Source organism: Schistocerca nitens, chromosome 4, assembly GCF_023898315.1.
Source record: "Schistocerca nitens isolate TAMUIC-IGC-003100 chromosome 4, iqSchNite1.1, whole genome shotgun sequence".
NCBI lineage: Eukaryota > Metazoa > Arthropoda > Insecta > Orthoptera > Acrididae > Schistocerca > Schistocerca nitens.
In genome coordinates this window covers 173,588,052-173,601,996 of record NC_064617.1, presented here as the reverse complement: position 1 = coordinate 173,601,996, position 13,945 = coordinate 173,588,052, and the positions used below count along the sequence as shown (strand labels likewise).

Sequence of the window (13,945 nt, the reverse complement as noted above, 5' to 3'; positions counted from 1 at the left end):
TCCCAGGTTCAAGTCTCAGTCTGGGAATCAGTTTTATCTGCCAGGAAGTTCCAAATCAGTGCATACTCTACTGCAGCATGTAAATTCATTTGGTATCGTCAGTAAGAACTACTTCTGTGGTACTTTTACATTTCTGGAGGCAAACTGGTTTTCGGTCAGTATCTCTAGATGCGCCCTTTCCATTTAACTGTATTATTATTCTTTCCTTTCTCAGACGTTATGTCTGGTTAAAAATGGAAAGTGACGCGGACCTTGATCAAGTGCGACTTCCTTTTAACTGTGCGGTATATGTTACATTGCATTTAGGAACTTTCGGGTAATTGAACATGTATCAATAATTACAGATTTCTGTAGTTGTATATGTACGTTTGGATGTAGCTGTATTGCATTGATGTACAGGTGGATATTGTGTGGTATGACTCCTGTAGTTGATAATATAATTGGTATAATGTCAACTTTGTCCTGATGCCACATGTCTTGACTTCCTCAGCCAGTTGGACGCATTTTTCAATTTTTTTCTCCTGTTATCTTCTGTATATTTGTTGTATTGGGTATGGATATTTCAATTAGTTGGGTTAATTTCTTCTTTTTATTGGTGAGTACGATTTCAGGTTTGTTATGTGGTGTTTTTTTTATCTGTTATAATGGTTCTGTTCCAATATAATTTGTATTCATCATTTTCCAGTACATTTTGCGATGCATACTTGTATGTGGGAACATGTTGTTTTATTAGTTTATGTTGTATGGCAAGTTGTTGACATATTATTTTTGCTACATTGTCATGTCTTCTGGTGTATTCTGTATTTGCTAGTATTGTACATCCGCTTGTGATGTGATCTACTGTTTCTATTTGTTGTTTGCAAAGTCTGCATTTATCTGTTGCGGTATTGGGATCTTTAATAATATGCTTGCTGTAATATCTGGTGTTTATTGTTTGATCCTGTATTGCAATCATGAATCCTTCCGTCTCACTGTATATATTGCCTTTTCTTAGCCATGTGTTGGATGCGTCTTGAGCGATGTGTGGCTGTGTTAGATGATAGGGGTGCTTGCCATGTAGTGTTTTCTTTTTCCAATTTACTTTCTTCGTATCTGTTGATATGTGATCTAAAGGGTTGTAGAAGTGGTTATGAAATTACAATTGTGTAGCCGATGTATTTATATGAGTGATTGCTTTGTGTATTTTGCTAGTTTCTGCTCGTTCTATAAAGAATTTTCTTAAATTGTCTACCTGTCCATAATGTAGGTTTTTTATGTCAATAAATCCCCTTCCTTCTTCCTTTCTGCTTAATGTGAATCTTTCTGTTGCTGAATGTATGTGATGTATTCTATATTTGTGGCATTGTGATCATGTAAGTGTATTGAGTGATTCTAGGTCTGTGTTACTCCATTTCACTACTCCAAATGAATAGGTCAATATTGGTATAGCATACCGTATTTACTCGAATCTAAGCCGCACTTTTTTTCCGGTTTTTGTAATCCAAAAAACCGCCTGCGGCTTAGAATCGAGTGCAAAGCAAGCGGAAGTTCTGAAAAATGTTGGTAGGTGCCGCCACAACTAACTTCTGCCGTCGAATATATGTAGCGCAACACAGGCATGCTTTGTAGGCACAGAGATAAATACTGGCGCCAAAACCTCTGCGTCAGTAAATAATTTTTTTTAAAAAAAGGTGGAAGTCCACCTTTTTTTCTCCGCCCCGAGTTTCGACCACTGCATTTTCATACATTATCCAACGAAGTAAATACAAATTCCGTACTGACCATCTTCGAATGTAGCAGAATTTCAATGCACTACGAAAATCCGACTGGCAAGACTGTTGCCAATAGGAACCAGATTAAATGTACATCACATGCAGTATTCTCTTCACCATAAGAATAATACGAATATAAACATTTTGCCATATATTCTTTCGTGTTTGCTGCTATCTCATTTAAATCCTATCTGCCTAATAAACTACGAAACTAGAATGAACAACAGCAAACGCGGAAGAATATACGTAAATGAAGCACGGAAACTGACTAGAGTTTTAAATCTAAGATGACTAATTTCTGTGCAGAATTTGATGTACTACAGAAACGGCCGCAAAGATTTTCAAACGGAGAAAAATTTTCGCCTAACTCTCGTTCAGAACATGTTGTATCATACGCAGTCTATTGTTTGGTTCTTGTTGATCATTATCAAAGAAAGCAGCAGTGTAAGTAACAACAAATAGCAGTCTCTTGCCATTGTTTCGCTAATGAGATGATTCCTCTCCTTTTTGTTTTTCGTTTAAGCGGCGGTAGCGCGCACAAAAGCAAGCCATGCCGCGAGCGGCGACAGGCCGTAAACACGCACTATCAGAATGCGACAAACAATGCATGACGCAGTACAGTAATGCAATTTCAGCTTAGAGTGACGTAAACACCTATAACAAAGAAAACGGCACTTATCAGATCAAAGCAAAATAAGCAATCGATTCAAACCAGACGAAGCACGTGAAAAAGGAATGGTACCCGTAAAAATACGGACGGAGCGTCTGACGCATAGCAATGGCTACCTGGTAAAGCTTAACTGCAAGGCAGAACCAGAAAGGACTTAATGATTCTCCTTGGTATATTCCACGCTTAATCTGTATTGGCTGTGATGTGATATTATTTGAATTTGTTTGGATATTAAGTGTGGTTTTCCAATTTTTCATTACTATGTTTAGGAACTGTATCAATTTAGGATCTACTTTGTATATTTTCAATATTTGTAGTAACTATGAGTGGGGTACACTATCAAAAGCTTTTTGGTAATCAATGTATGCGTAGTGTAGCGACCTTTGTTTAGTTTTAGCTTGATATGTCACCTCTGCATCTATTATCAGTTGCTCTTTACATCCTCGTGCTCCTTTGCAGCAGATGTTTTGTTCTTCATTTATAATTTTGTTCTGTGTTGTATGTGTCATTAATTTCTGTGTAATGACTGAAGTTAATATTTTGTATATTGTTGGTAGGCATGTTATGGGGCAATATTTTGCTGGTTTGCTGTGTCTGCTTGATCTTTAGGTTTCAGATAAGTTATTCCTTGTGTAAGTGTATCAGGGATGTGTATGGGTCTGCAATTTAACTGTTAAAAAATTTAGTTAGATGTGAATGTGTTGAGGTGAACTACTTTAGCCAGAAGTTTGCTATTTTATCTTTTCCAGGGGGCTTTCCAATTGTGCATAGAATTAATTGCTCGGGTGACTTCATGTTGCAAAATTATCACTTCAGGCATTTGTGGTATCATCTTGTATGTGTCTGTTTCTGCTTGTATCCACTGTGCATGTCTGTTATGTTGTACCGGGTTTCACCATATGTTGCTCCAGAAGTGTTCCATGTCTGTTATGTTTGGTGGATTGTCTATTTTAATGTGTGTGTTATTTATTGCCTGGTAAAATTTCTTTTGGTTTGTGTTGAATGTTTGGTCTTGTTTCCTTCTATTTTCACTTTTTTTTGTATCTTCTAAGTCGTTTGGCCAATGCTTGTAATTCCTGCTTCTTTTCATCTAATTGCTCTATCGCGTCTTGTTCTGAGATTTTATCCAACCTTTTTCGGTTTTTGTCTGATATTTCATTTCTTATAAATTGTGTTAGCTGTCCGATGTCTTTTCTCAGTTTTTCTATTCTGATCTGTAGCCTGTGTTGCCATGCTGGTTTTGTGGGTTTCTTCTGTGTGTTGGTTGGTTCTGATCACTGCCTATTATTATTATTATTATTATTATTATTACCACAAATTTATAGGCATGGGATGGCAATTTTCCATTTATCTGTATTATTATTATTATTTATTATTATCATGAGTTGACAGGCATGAGATGGCAAAATGATCAAGTGACAGTTCTCATATGTATCTACAATAATGCCTTTCCTATAGAGAAGTGACTACGCTTATCTGGGAATTAGACGGCGTGTCTCCTGTTTAATGTATTCTGGATATCTGATGAAACAGTCTACAAGATGCTTAATGTACAATGCCTTGGGAAGCCTGCAGCTCACACGGCACATTTACTGGCTGTTCCCCTGCATCTGGCCCAGGACAGCTGTAGGCTCTTCCCCCGACTTGAGCATAAACAATGATGTAGTCTGATTAAATCAAGCTTATCTTTATTTGCAGCAGGTGCTCAAAATGATGTCTATCTATGGCAAAAGTAGACTGACATCATCTCAACACATTACCAAACATATGATGAATTTCGGCTGTCAAAGTCTTTGGGTGTATGGGGACTGTTTGCATATACCTTATCTTTTAACATTCCCCAAAGCTAAAAATCACAGGGATTTTGACCTGGAGAACAAGGAGACCAGTCAAATATCCTGTCATTAAAAACACTTCTTACTACTGTCACTGGAGGAATGTCAGTGGGTGGTCTTGCACTGGCCTGCATGAAATAATCCTAGGTCTTTTCGTTGGGTGTTAGTTCTCTACAAAAGGATACAGTATATCATGCGCACACCAGAGACACTCCTGATCATGGCAAAAGATTTGTCCAATAATATGTCTTGTACTAACTGCACATCACAATCCTGCTTTCACATCATGCAGAAGCTGTTGATGTAACCGATGAGTCCATGAATTTACATACCATGACAAATGCAGCCATTCTTCATAAAAAGAGCATTTCAGGATCAACTTTCAATCGTGTACAAATTGTAACAGCCAGTTGCAATAACGCAAAAGAATCTCAATTAGTCATGGCACTACTGTTATTTTGTGTGGTTTCAGTTGAAGTTTTGTGCACAGCTCCGAGAGCAGGTGCTACCAATACACCAGTCATAAGTGCTAAACAGCGCACTGATTTTCTCAGACTTCTTTCCAAGGCGCCTCTGCCTCGTCAAATTCATTTTCAGTTAATACACTGGGTTCTGCAGATCTTTTTTTGTCTAACACAGTCCAGTCTCTTGAAATTTCTTCACTGATGTATGTACCACTGACTCACTGGGAACGCACAGAACAGGAAATTTTTGTATGAATGCAAGCCAACATTCCATAAAATATTCTGTTTTGTATAAATCTACACAAAAAAACTCATTGATCCTTCGCGTGTTAAATAACGAATGGAAACTTAACAAAAAACTCAAAAGAAAACACCTGTGCATTCAATTGCAGAGTACAGGAGTCAATAGCACAGTGTTACTGTCAAGGATCGATCACAGCGACACACAGGTAGCAGGAGCCCCAAACTCAGCACAGGGTTGTATGTGAAACTCTCACGGGAGGCATGTGCAGCCATCCTGTGGTAGACGGAAGGGGCAATGGCTGATAAATCTGCTATGTGAGTTGCAGGCTTCCCCAAGCATCGTATGTGAAACAGCTGGTAGTTTCTATACCACATACTTCCTGTTGAATTGTTTCAACAGACTATCATGTTCCAACTACGCTAGTGATTCATTTAATTTCAAACACCCATTCTCCCCTTTATTTCTGTCACAATACAGTAAAATTCTTCTTTATAATACAGACTTCTGATACACTCCTGCCATCTATACATTCATTCATTTGCCCCTAATAAAAGCTTTCCTCCTGCACCTCCTAAGTTAACACTAATATGTAAATGCCACCCCTTCCCCCACCGCCAAAAAGGGATAGAGTTAAGGAAACAGTTTTCTGAAATGTAGTATACATGGTGCCTCTCCAGAGAGTCATCAGGTGCCACCTATCTTAGTGTCACAAATACTCTTATTTGCCCATATGCTACAACAACCTAAAGTTAGTGCAATACACTATTTTAACTTATTTAAATAATGTAGGGGAGATTTTGTTTACAATGAAAACAAAAATTACTTTCTCTGTTAACAATGGACATTGCATGGAACACATCCAAGCCCAATTTTCAATTGTAGCTGACTCCAGAAACACACCACAAAAACTAAATGGAAAATATAACAGCAAATGTAAGATTTAAAATATATATATATATATATTATGATTACCTGTTGGCTACTTCAGGTGCAAAGGAGTCAAGCAACTGATGATACCACTGTAATTGCCTTTCCTGTGACTGAAGCATGTCTGTAAGACTTACACCAGGAGGGAGGAGGTTGGTATAATCACCCTGTGGGCAATTAAAGCAAAATATTTAAAATATGGTAGTGACTATGTGTCAATATAACTACTATCCTAAATCACATAAGCATGCTAGAATACTTTTAAGTAAGCATATTTCTTTTATACTTTACCTGTGCCAACTGTCGTTCAGGAAAGTGAACATTTTGCAGAAACTGTATTTGCTCAGGCTTATCTGCTACAGATCGTCCTCCTAACAGATCTATTCCTGGAATTGTTGTGGTAGTTGGTGCAGACAAATTTGCTGCTACTGCAGGATCTCCCAATCCCAGATTTGATGGACGCAAGAAATTGGCAGCAGGAATTACGCAACCAGGTCCACATTCGTCTGGTGCTGACTGAGGACCAGGTCGAACTTGTCTTTTCCTAGGTAGCAATGTTGGCGCAGATGGAGACATCAATGGAATGCTTAATGCCCAAGGGTTTAGAGGAGGCGGAAGAGTGCCAGTGCTTTGTGCCACGGGAAAAACTGAAGGAGGTGGCCTCAAAGGGAAAAATCCTGGAGCAGCCGAAATACCAGGTGGAGGAGCTGGAGGCTGTGCCTGCTGATTATAATAGTACACAGCTGCAGGATGTACATGGTACGGTACATATGGTGGGGGTGGAATAGCTGTGATTGGGGGAGGCTGGGCAGGAATTCGAACAAAAGGCTGGGGAGGCGAACTAAATGGCCCCAATAGAGTTGGAAGCCTTATATATGACTCAGCCTGATACTGCCGTGGCACAAACTCCGGTGCAAGTGGATTTAATGTATATGTCTTCTTCAATTCAACTGTGTCCAGCTGACTCCGCAAATGTGCCCATGTTATACCAAAGAGGCTCTTATTTTGGTTACATATTTCTATAAAACGCTCCCATACTTTCCTAAAAGAAGATAGAAAGGAAGTCTTAATAATTTGCTTATTACAATGTAGTATGAACACGGCAAGTTTACATTGTGACTATGCAAAGGTAATGACTGAGAAAGTTATATCCAATTTATTAACTCATTGTCACTGTCATGAAAAAAAAAATCACTGTCATATAAAGAGGTAAATATAAGACAAATAAGTTTGAGATGGTTTCAAATTATTTTCTGTGATAATTAATTCAAAATGTGTAGTTGAGAAATGTGTCACAAGTTATTTGTACCAACCTTGATGATCTATGCTAATAAATCACTCATACTGCACTACAGACAAAAAAGTCAGCAGTTTAAAATCATTGGGATGAACAGAGCCTATTCTATTCTGATTTACAATATGAGCAAACACCGTCATTGATTGCATTAGAGCTCTAAAGTTGGTATTCCCTGGATGGTAGCAGAGTGCTTATAGCATTTATATTATCTTCCTTTTCATCCTCAACCATAACTAAAGTCAAGATATCCATTCCCATAAAATCCTACTGGCACAGACATTTAAGAACCCCCCCTCCCACCACCCAAAGAAAAGAAAAAAGAAAAAAAATGAGGATGCCAATGCATAATTAAAATTGAAATCTATATGCCGCCTTAATACAAAATCTTTAGAAGAACTGCAGGCAATCTCTCAAATTCTAAGGTCTTGATTTGTTCTGGGAACTATGCGCATATAGAAAGACGAGTGTGAACTTAAAATAAGTGAGTGTATGTTGCAGATGCTTCACAGACCTGAATGTTTTTGTGGCTGCTGTGTGTGCTTGTGCATGCATGCATGCATGCATATTCATTACTTACAATGGTTACACACTATGTGAATCAACTGCACATATTCACATATTATAACCACTTGCTGGACATGTTAACAGGATGAAATCCATCAACAAATGTGTGAGACGCTTATCAGCATTACAACAATAACAAACCTGTGTTCACGCATGACAATTTCCAAAGTATTGAGAGGCAATGAACCGAAGTAGGTGCAATTATAAACCAGTTGGTCTGACACACCCATTCCAAATGAGGATGCCAATGCATAATTAAAATTGAAATCTATATGCCGCCTTAATACAAAATCTTTAGAAGAACTGCAGGCAATCTCTCAAATTCTAAGGTCTTGATTTGTTCTGGGAACTATGCGCATATAGAAAGACGAGTGTGAACTTAAAATAAGTGAGTGTATGTTGCAGATGCTTCACAGACCTGAATGTTTTTGTGGCTGCTGTGTGTGCTTGTGCATGCATGCATGCATATTCATTACTTACAATGGTTACACACTATGTGAATCAACTGCACATATTCACATATTATAACCACTTGCTGGACATGTTAACAGGATGAAATCCATCAACAAATGTGTGAGACGCTTATCAGCATTACAACAATAACAAACCTGTGTTCACGCATGACAATTTCCAAAGTATTGAGAGGCAATGAACCGAAGTAGGTGCAATTATAAACCAGTTGGTCTGACAACATGACAGTGAATGCAAGAAGTAATGAATGGATGCTGAGTACAAGTGATAGGGTCTCAAAGTGAACTTTTCTTCATGATTTGTGTACATCATCCAGTACAGAGAGATGGAAATGCAAAAAGTATCTTCAACACTGGTTGCCACAACAGTGACCTAGTAACCACAAAGCTGCATGAGTGACAGTTTGTTAGACAATAATGAAACATGTTGATAGCGTAAATGGCCATTACTTCCTATCTGTTGTCACAAATTGTTATGAGATGGATTCTGTTTTTCAATTCTGAAATGAAATACTATCTAAAACAATGGAAGTACATTGATTAAACACTACTGAATAAATTTCGTATGGGCACTTAAACAGAGAAAATAATGGACACATGTTATGACATAAAAGTGCACCTCCTTAGCTGAGTGGTCAGCATGTCTAACTTCCACGCAGCAGGCCTGGATTTGATACCCAGTCGGGTGGGGGGATTTTCTCTACTCAGAGTCTGAACGTTGTGTTGCCCCTGACACAATTTCATAATCACTGACACGCAAGTCACACTACGTGGTGTCAACTGACAGAAGTTGCAACTTGGTGGCCGAACCTTCCCAGGTGGGGACTCCCGGCCATCAATGCCATATGATCATTTCAAGATACAACATGTGTAATGACAACCTATTGTGTTCTAATTGGCACTACAGTAATGTCTGCTACATACGAGAAAGTCTCATGAATAGAGTTCCTTACAGCACTGTAAGCAAAATATTGAAATTTTCTTTTTGGCTCAAAACAATATTTTCACCATTACCAGTGTAACTCACTGATGAAACAATTTTGACGTGCTGTTAATGGCTCCTTATATACAAGCCACATCAATCTCAAATCTGCTGTTTCTCCAAACCTTTCAACAGCAGTTTATCAGAAAAAACTACTAGACTGGACACCGTAAAGCCTCCTTACATTGGAAAACATCACGATAAAGTATACAAAATGTTTTTGGGATACATAGCACGAAATTTGATTCACAGTGAACGGCAAAGTCAAAAAGTTAAATTAAACAATGAGAAATCAAAATTTACAATGTAGGAAAAAGATAGACTGCTACTAACTGTAAAGAAGACACACGAACTTGCAGACAGGCACAGTTAAAAGACTCTTACATAAAGCTTTTGACCACAGCCTTCATCAACAAAAGAAACACACACCATTCATACACACAAGCAAGCTCACCTTATCCACGCATGACCGCAAACTCTGACAGCTTGGGTCGGGATTCAACTATCAGGTAGGATGCAAGCAGCAACCTGTAGGGGGTGGGTAAGGGGAAGGGATGGTAGTGTATGGGTGGAGGGAGAGACGAATGCTGTCTGGCAGAGTGTGCAAAGACTACAATGCCAAAAGGTGAAGCACGAGAAGGTTGTGAGGGGCAGGAAGGCAGGGAAAAAAAGGAGTGATAAAGGAGAGGAATGGGGAAAAATGGGTGGGTGCATTGGCAGAGGGCAGCAAACAAAGAGGACTGGAGACGAGAATGGGGAGGACATGATAGAACAGAGGGGGTGGAAACTGTTGGGTGGAGGGTGTGGGGACAGTATGTTACTGCAGGTTGAAGCCGTAACTTTCCTACAACCTCCTGATACTTCACCTGCTGGCATTCTAGTCCCTGCACACTCCACCAGACAGCTTTCGTCTCTCTCCCCCCACCCGTACATTACTTTCCCTTCCCTTTCTCTGCCCCCACCAAATTGCTGCTTGCTTTCTATGTGACAGTTGCATTTTGACCCAAGCTGTCAGAGATTGCCATCATGTGTGCATGAGGTGTGCTTGCTTGTGTGTATAAAAAGTGTGTGTTTCTCTTTTGCTGGTGAAGACTGTGGCCAAAAGCTTCATGTAAGTGTCTGTGCCCATCTGCAAGTTAACATGTCTTTTTTATGGTAAGTAGCAAACTAACTTTTCATACATTGTTGATATTCCTACCTGGGGTTCCCTTTGTTAGAAATCAAAATTTCATTGAGCAAAGAATTTATTTATTAGCATCTAGTTTCAGTACCAAGCCTAACTTCAGATGGCAACAACAGATGGCAACAGGCCAAGAGCAAAGAGAGAGGCAATCCGAATTGATCATCCGATACAATCATTTGCCAAATATTGTTCCGAAATCTACAGTCATTTATGAAATACAAGGAATTTTGTGAATATTTTACTCTGGATTTTTCACTAGCACGTGATTTCGTGACAAAGCACTTTACATACAATCCATTTTCTCGAGATCAATGATGGTTAGCAATATCATTCCAAGTTAGAAGAATAATTCAGTATGTTAGCTATATTTCGTACACAGCAACATGTGGCCTAACATATACTAATCACAGTTACATAGCAACCTCTATTTTTTAATGCAAACCTTCCAAAATTTTTGCAGTAGTTTACTTAATCCTGAAATATCAGAATAACAATGGCCATTAACGGAATGGTAAAGCTGACAAATGAGACTATAACATTTGTGAGAATCATTTTTTAAACAAATAGTTTCTTTACAATCGTTTGAGAAAGATCACAGATTGACCAGCGGGTACATGACATTCTGTTTGGTCTTGAGGGTTAAATGGCTGTGCCTGAGTGTTCCTGTTCAACAGGCTGTTACATCAGACACGAAAAATGAGTCCTGACAGGCCAGAGCACATAGCATTCAGGAAACCTTACAAGGCCTCACAAGGAAAATAGTACAGGAGCTATCACAGGAAACATGCACAGCTCCCTGCAGAGCAATTGGGTAGCAGATGACAGAGCCTGCAAAGGAGCTGTCATATGAGCTGGCAAGTAAGCTTTTGGTGAATCTTACTCTATGTGAGGCAAGCTTTACAATATAGGCTGCAACAGAAGCTTACAGGCTGAAAACTGGAAATCTTTAGGATTTCTGGAATCACACACTAGTACAACATATGTGGTAACATAGGAATAGCAACCACGCAATAATGTCCAGCTGCTTACAAAAATATTTCTCTGTAACCATATTAAGTAAGAGCTGTGGAAGAAAGAATCAAGATACCATTCATGTGATAGTCTGGTTTATTGAAGGGTCGAAAACAGGTGAAGGTCCTGGAGCTGGGCAGTCTTGACCAGAGAGTGCGATCTTTCTGGGAAAGCTGGCTGAGGTATTCATGAAGCCCTTGGGAGGCTAGGAGAAAGCAACAACAGGTTAAGCCTCCTGTGCATCCCTTGTAACTCTGTAATTAGTGGTAGAACAAGCTGATAGACTGGACAGGTCAGGGGAGATAACTCCATTTTTTGAGTCAGAAATTGTCTTAACTATCACTAAGGCAATAATAAAACCCAAACTATGTAGGTGGACCAGGAGGCAACAAGTAGAATATTGGATTAAAATCCAAAAACATGGAAAACTAATGATTGTGAAATCATGTTTTCACCATCATGTTTTAAAAGTTGTGCAATTCTGGGCTGGAACAGGGAATGAATGCCTGGTAGGTCTAATGACACGCCATGTGAATTTCAGGAAACACCTGCACATGATGGGGACACAGAAACAACTCCCTAAGTGCACACTATGTCACTCAGGGGAAAAACAAAAAAAAAAATTAATCCTCCAACTCTAAGCACTCGAAGCCAGAACACAATATATTTGTGTCATTAATTTCTGGAGAAATTGAGACTAACAAAAACCTAGTAAAGGGTCTCCTACTACTTTACTGACTGCCTTTACTACAATGTCAGGGAGAGATACCAAACAATAAACTCTGTTTTGATGTGGGCAACTGGGGCTAAGACTACTTTTATTTTGTCTCATTGGCTAAATCAAATCAAATCAGTTTGTGCAGAGTTTATTGTGCAGTTGATTTTTCATTTTGTCATGTCAGAATTCAAAGTAGTAAGAAGAACATAAAAGCTGTCTACAAAACTTACACTCTGTTATTGACCCCTACATTTGCACTTTGCAAGGAGCAGGAACATGGTGAATCAGAATCATTTCCGATTTTGATGCCTTTCTTTCATGGGTGGTTGTTGGTAAGGAGGATTGTAGGCATCTCTCAGTATAGCATGTCACCTTCAGGTGTACAATCTGTTCAAAATATTCTGGAACAGTCATAATTTCACGTCAATGGTGTGTTGCAGCGAAATGCAGTTGGCATCCCTGTACACACCTGTGTTTAATGTGTAACTGCAGAAAGTCTCATTGTTGTAGTCTGTTAGTTATTATTCAGTGCTATATTCAGTAGACTGTTGTATCACACAACTCGCAAGTTTCGAGACGGTAGAGTTAGAAGAGCAACACATCTCCATTAAATATTGTGTGAAACTCAGGAAAATCTTTACAGATACATACCAAATGGTGCAGGAAGCCTATGGTGACGAGTGCTTAAGCCATACTTGGTGTTATGAGTGGTTCACACGTTTAAAAATGGCCCGGTGGAAACTAAAGATGATCCTCGTTCAGGACACCCTTCGATGCCTACCAACAATGCTAACGTCAGGAACATCAACAAAATTTCGTGTGCCAATCGAAGACTGACAGTCCATGAAATTGCAGAAGAATGTAACATTTCAGTTGGATCTTGTCATGAAATCCTGACACAGTATCTTGGAATGCATTGCGTTGCCACCAAGTTCGTCCCATGGCTCATGAGTCAAGACCAAAAAGACCTTCACCTCATAATCTGTAAAAAGCTTTTGTATCATACAAATGAGAACGTGATGTTCCTTAAAAGAGTATCATAATTGGTGATGAGACATGGGTCTATGGTTATGATGTTGAGACCAAGGTTCAATCTTCACAATGGGTTGGGGAAAGTTCTCCAAGAGTGAAAACAACTTGTCAGGTCAGGTAAAATGTCAAAGGCATGTTGACAGTTTTCTTTGACTGAAGGCTTAGTTCATCAGGAATTTGTGCCACAGGGACAAACTGTTGATTGACAGTACTATCAGAATGTGTTGCGACACCTGCGAGAAAATGGGAGAAGGAAACTGCCTGAAATGTGGAGAGACAAATCATGGCTCTTCATGATAATACACCCACACATTCATCCCTGTTGGTACATGACTACTGCATAAAAAATGAAATCATTGTGCTGCCTCATCCTCCATACTCTCCAGACCTGGCCCCTGTGGGTTTTTTTTTTTTTTATTTCCAAAGCTGAAAACCCCACTGAAAGGACTAAGATTTGCAATTACATATGAGATAAAAGAAAATTCGCAATTTACTTGATCCAGCAAGAGCCATACCAAGATGGCTCCCAGAAGTGGAAGCGGCATTGGGAGTGGTGTATAATTTGCAGAGTGGAGCATTTCAAAGGAGACTATGCACAATAAGCAATAGGTAAGTGTAGAAAAATTTTATGGACAAAGTTCTGGAATTTTTTGAAGAGATCTCTTAGTTTGAAGAATGCAGAACATTTCTTGTCTCATATTGGTATGTGGTATCTAAGAATCTTGAAAGTAAGTCTGTTGACACGTAACGACACTCTTCATTGTCCCCAACTGGAATTCTGTGACACACTCATGTTG

General features: G+C 39.1%; 1 protein-coding gene across 1 annotated transcript in view; it reads right to left on the bottom strand.

The window, feature by feature from the left end:
• LOC126252006 (probable helicase with zinc finger domain) overlaps window positions 1-13,945 on the bottom strand; it is a 157,804-nt gene that overhangs the window by 14,017 nt on the left and 129,842 nt on the right. Inside the window, exons 16-17 of the mRNA XM_049952790.1 lie at window positions 6,183-6,933; window positions 5,937-6,058 (exon numbers count right to left, since the gene is read on the bottom strand). Coding sequence (XP_049808747.1) covers window positions 5,937-6,058; window positions 6,183-6,933 — 873 coding nt within the window. The remainder of the gene's footprint in view (window positions 1-5,936; window positions 6,059-6,182; window positions 6,934-13,945) is intronic.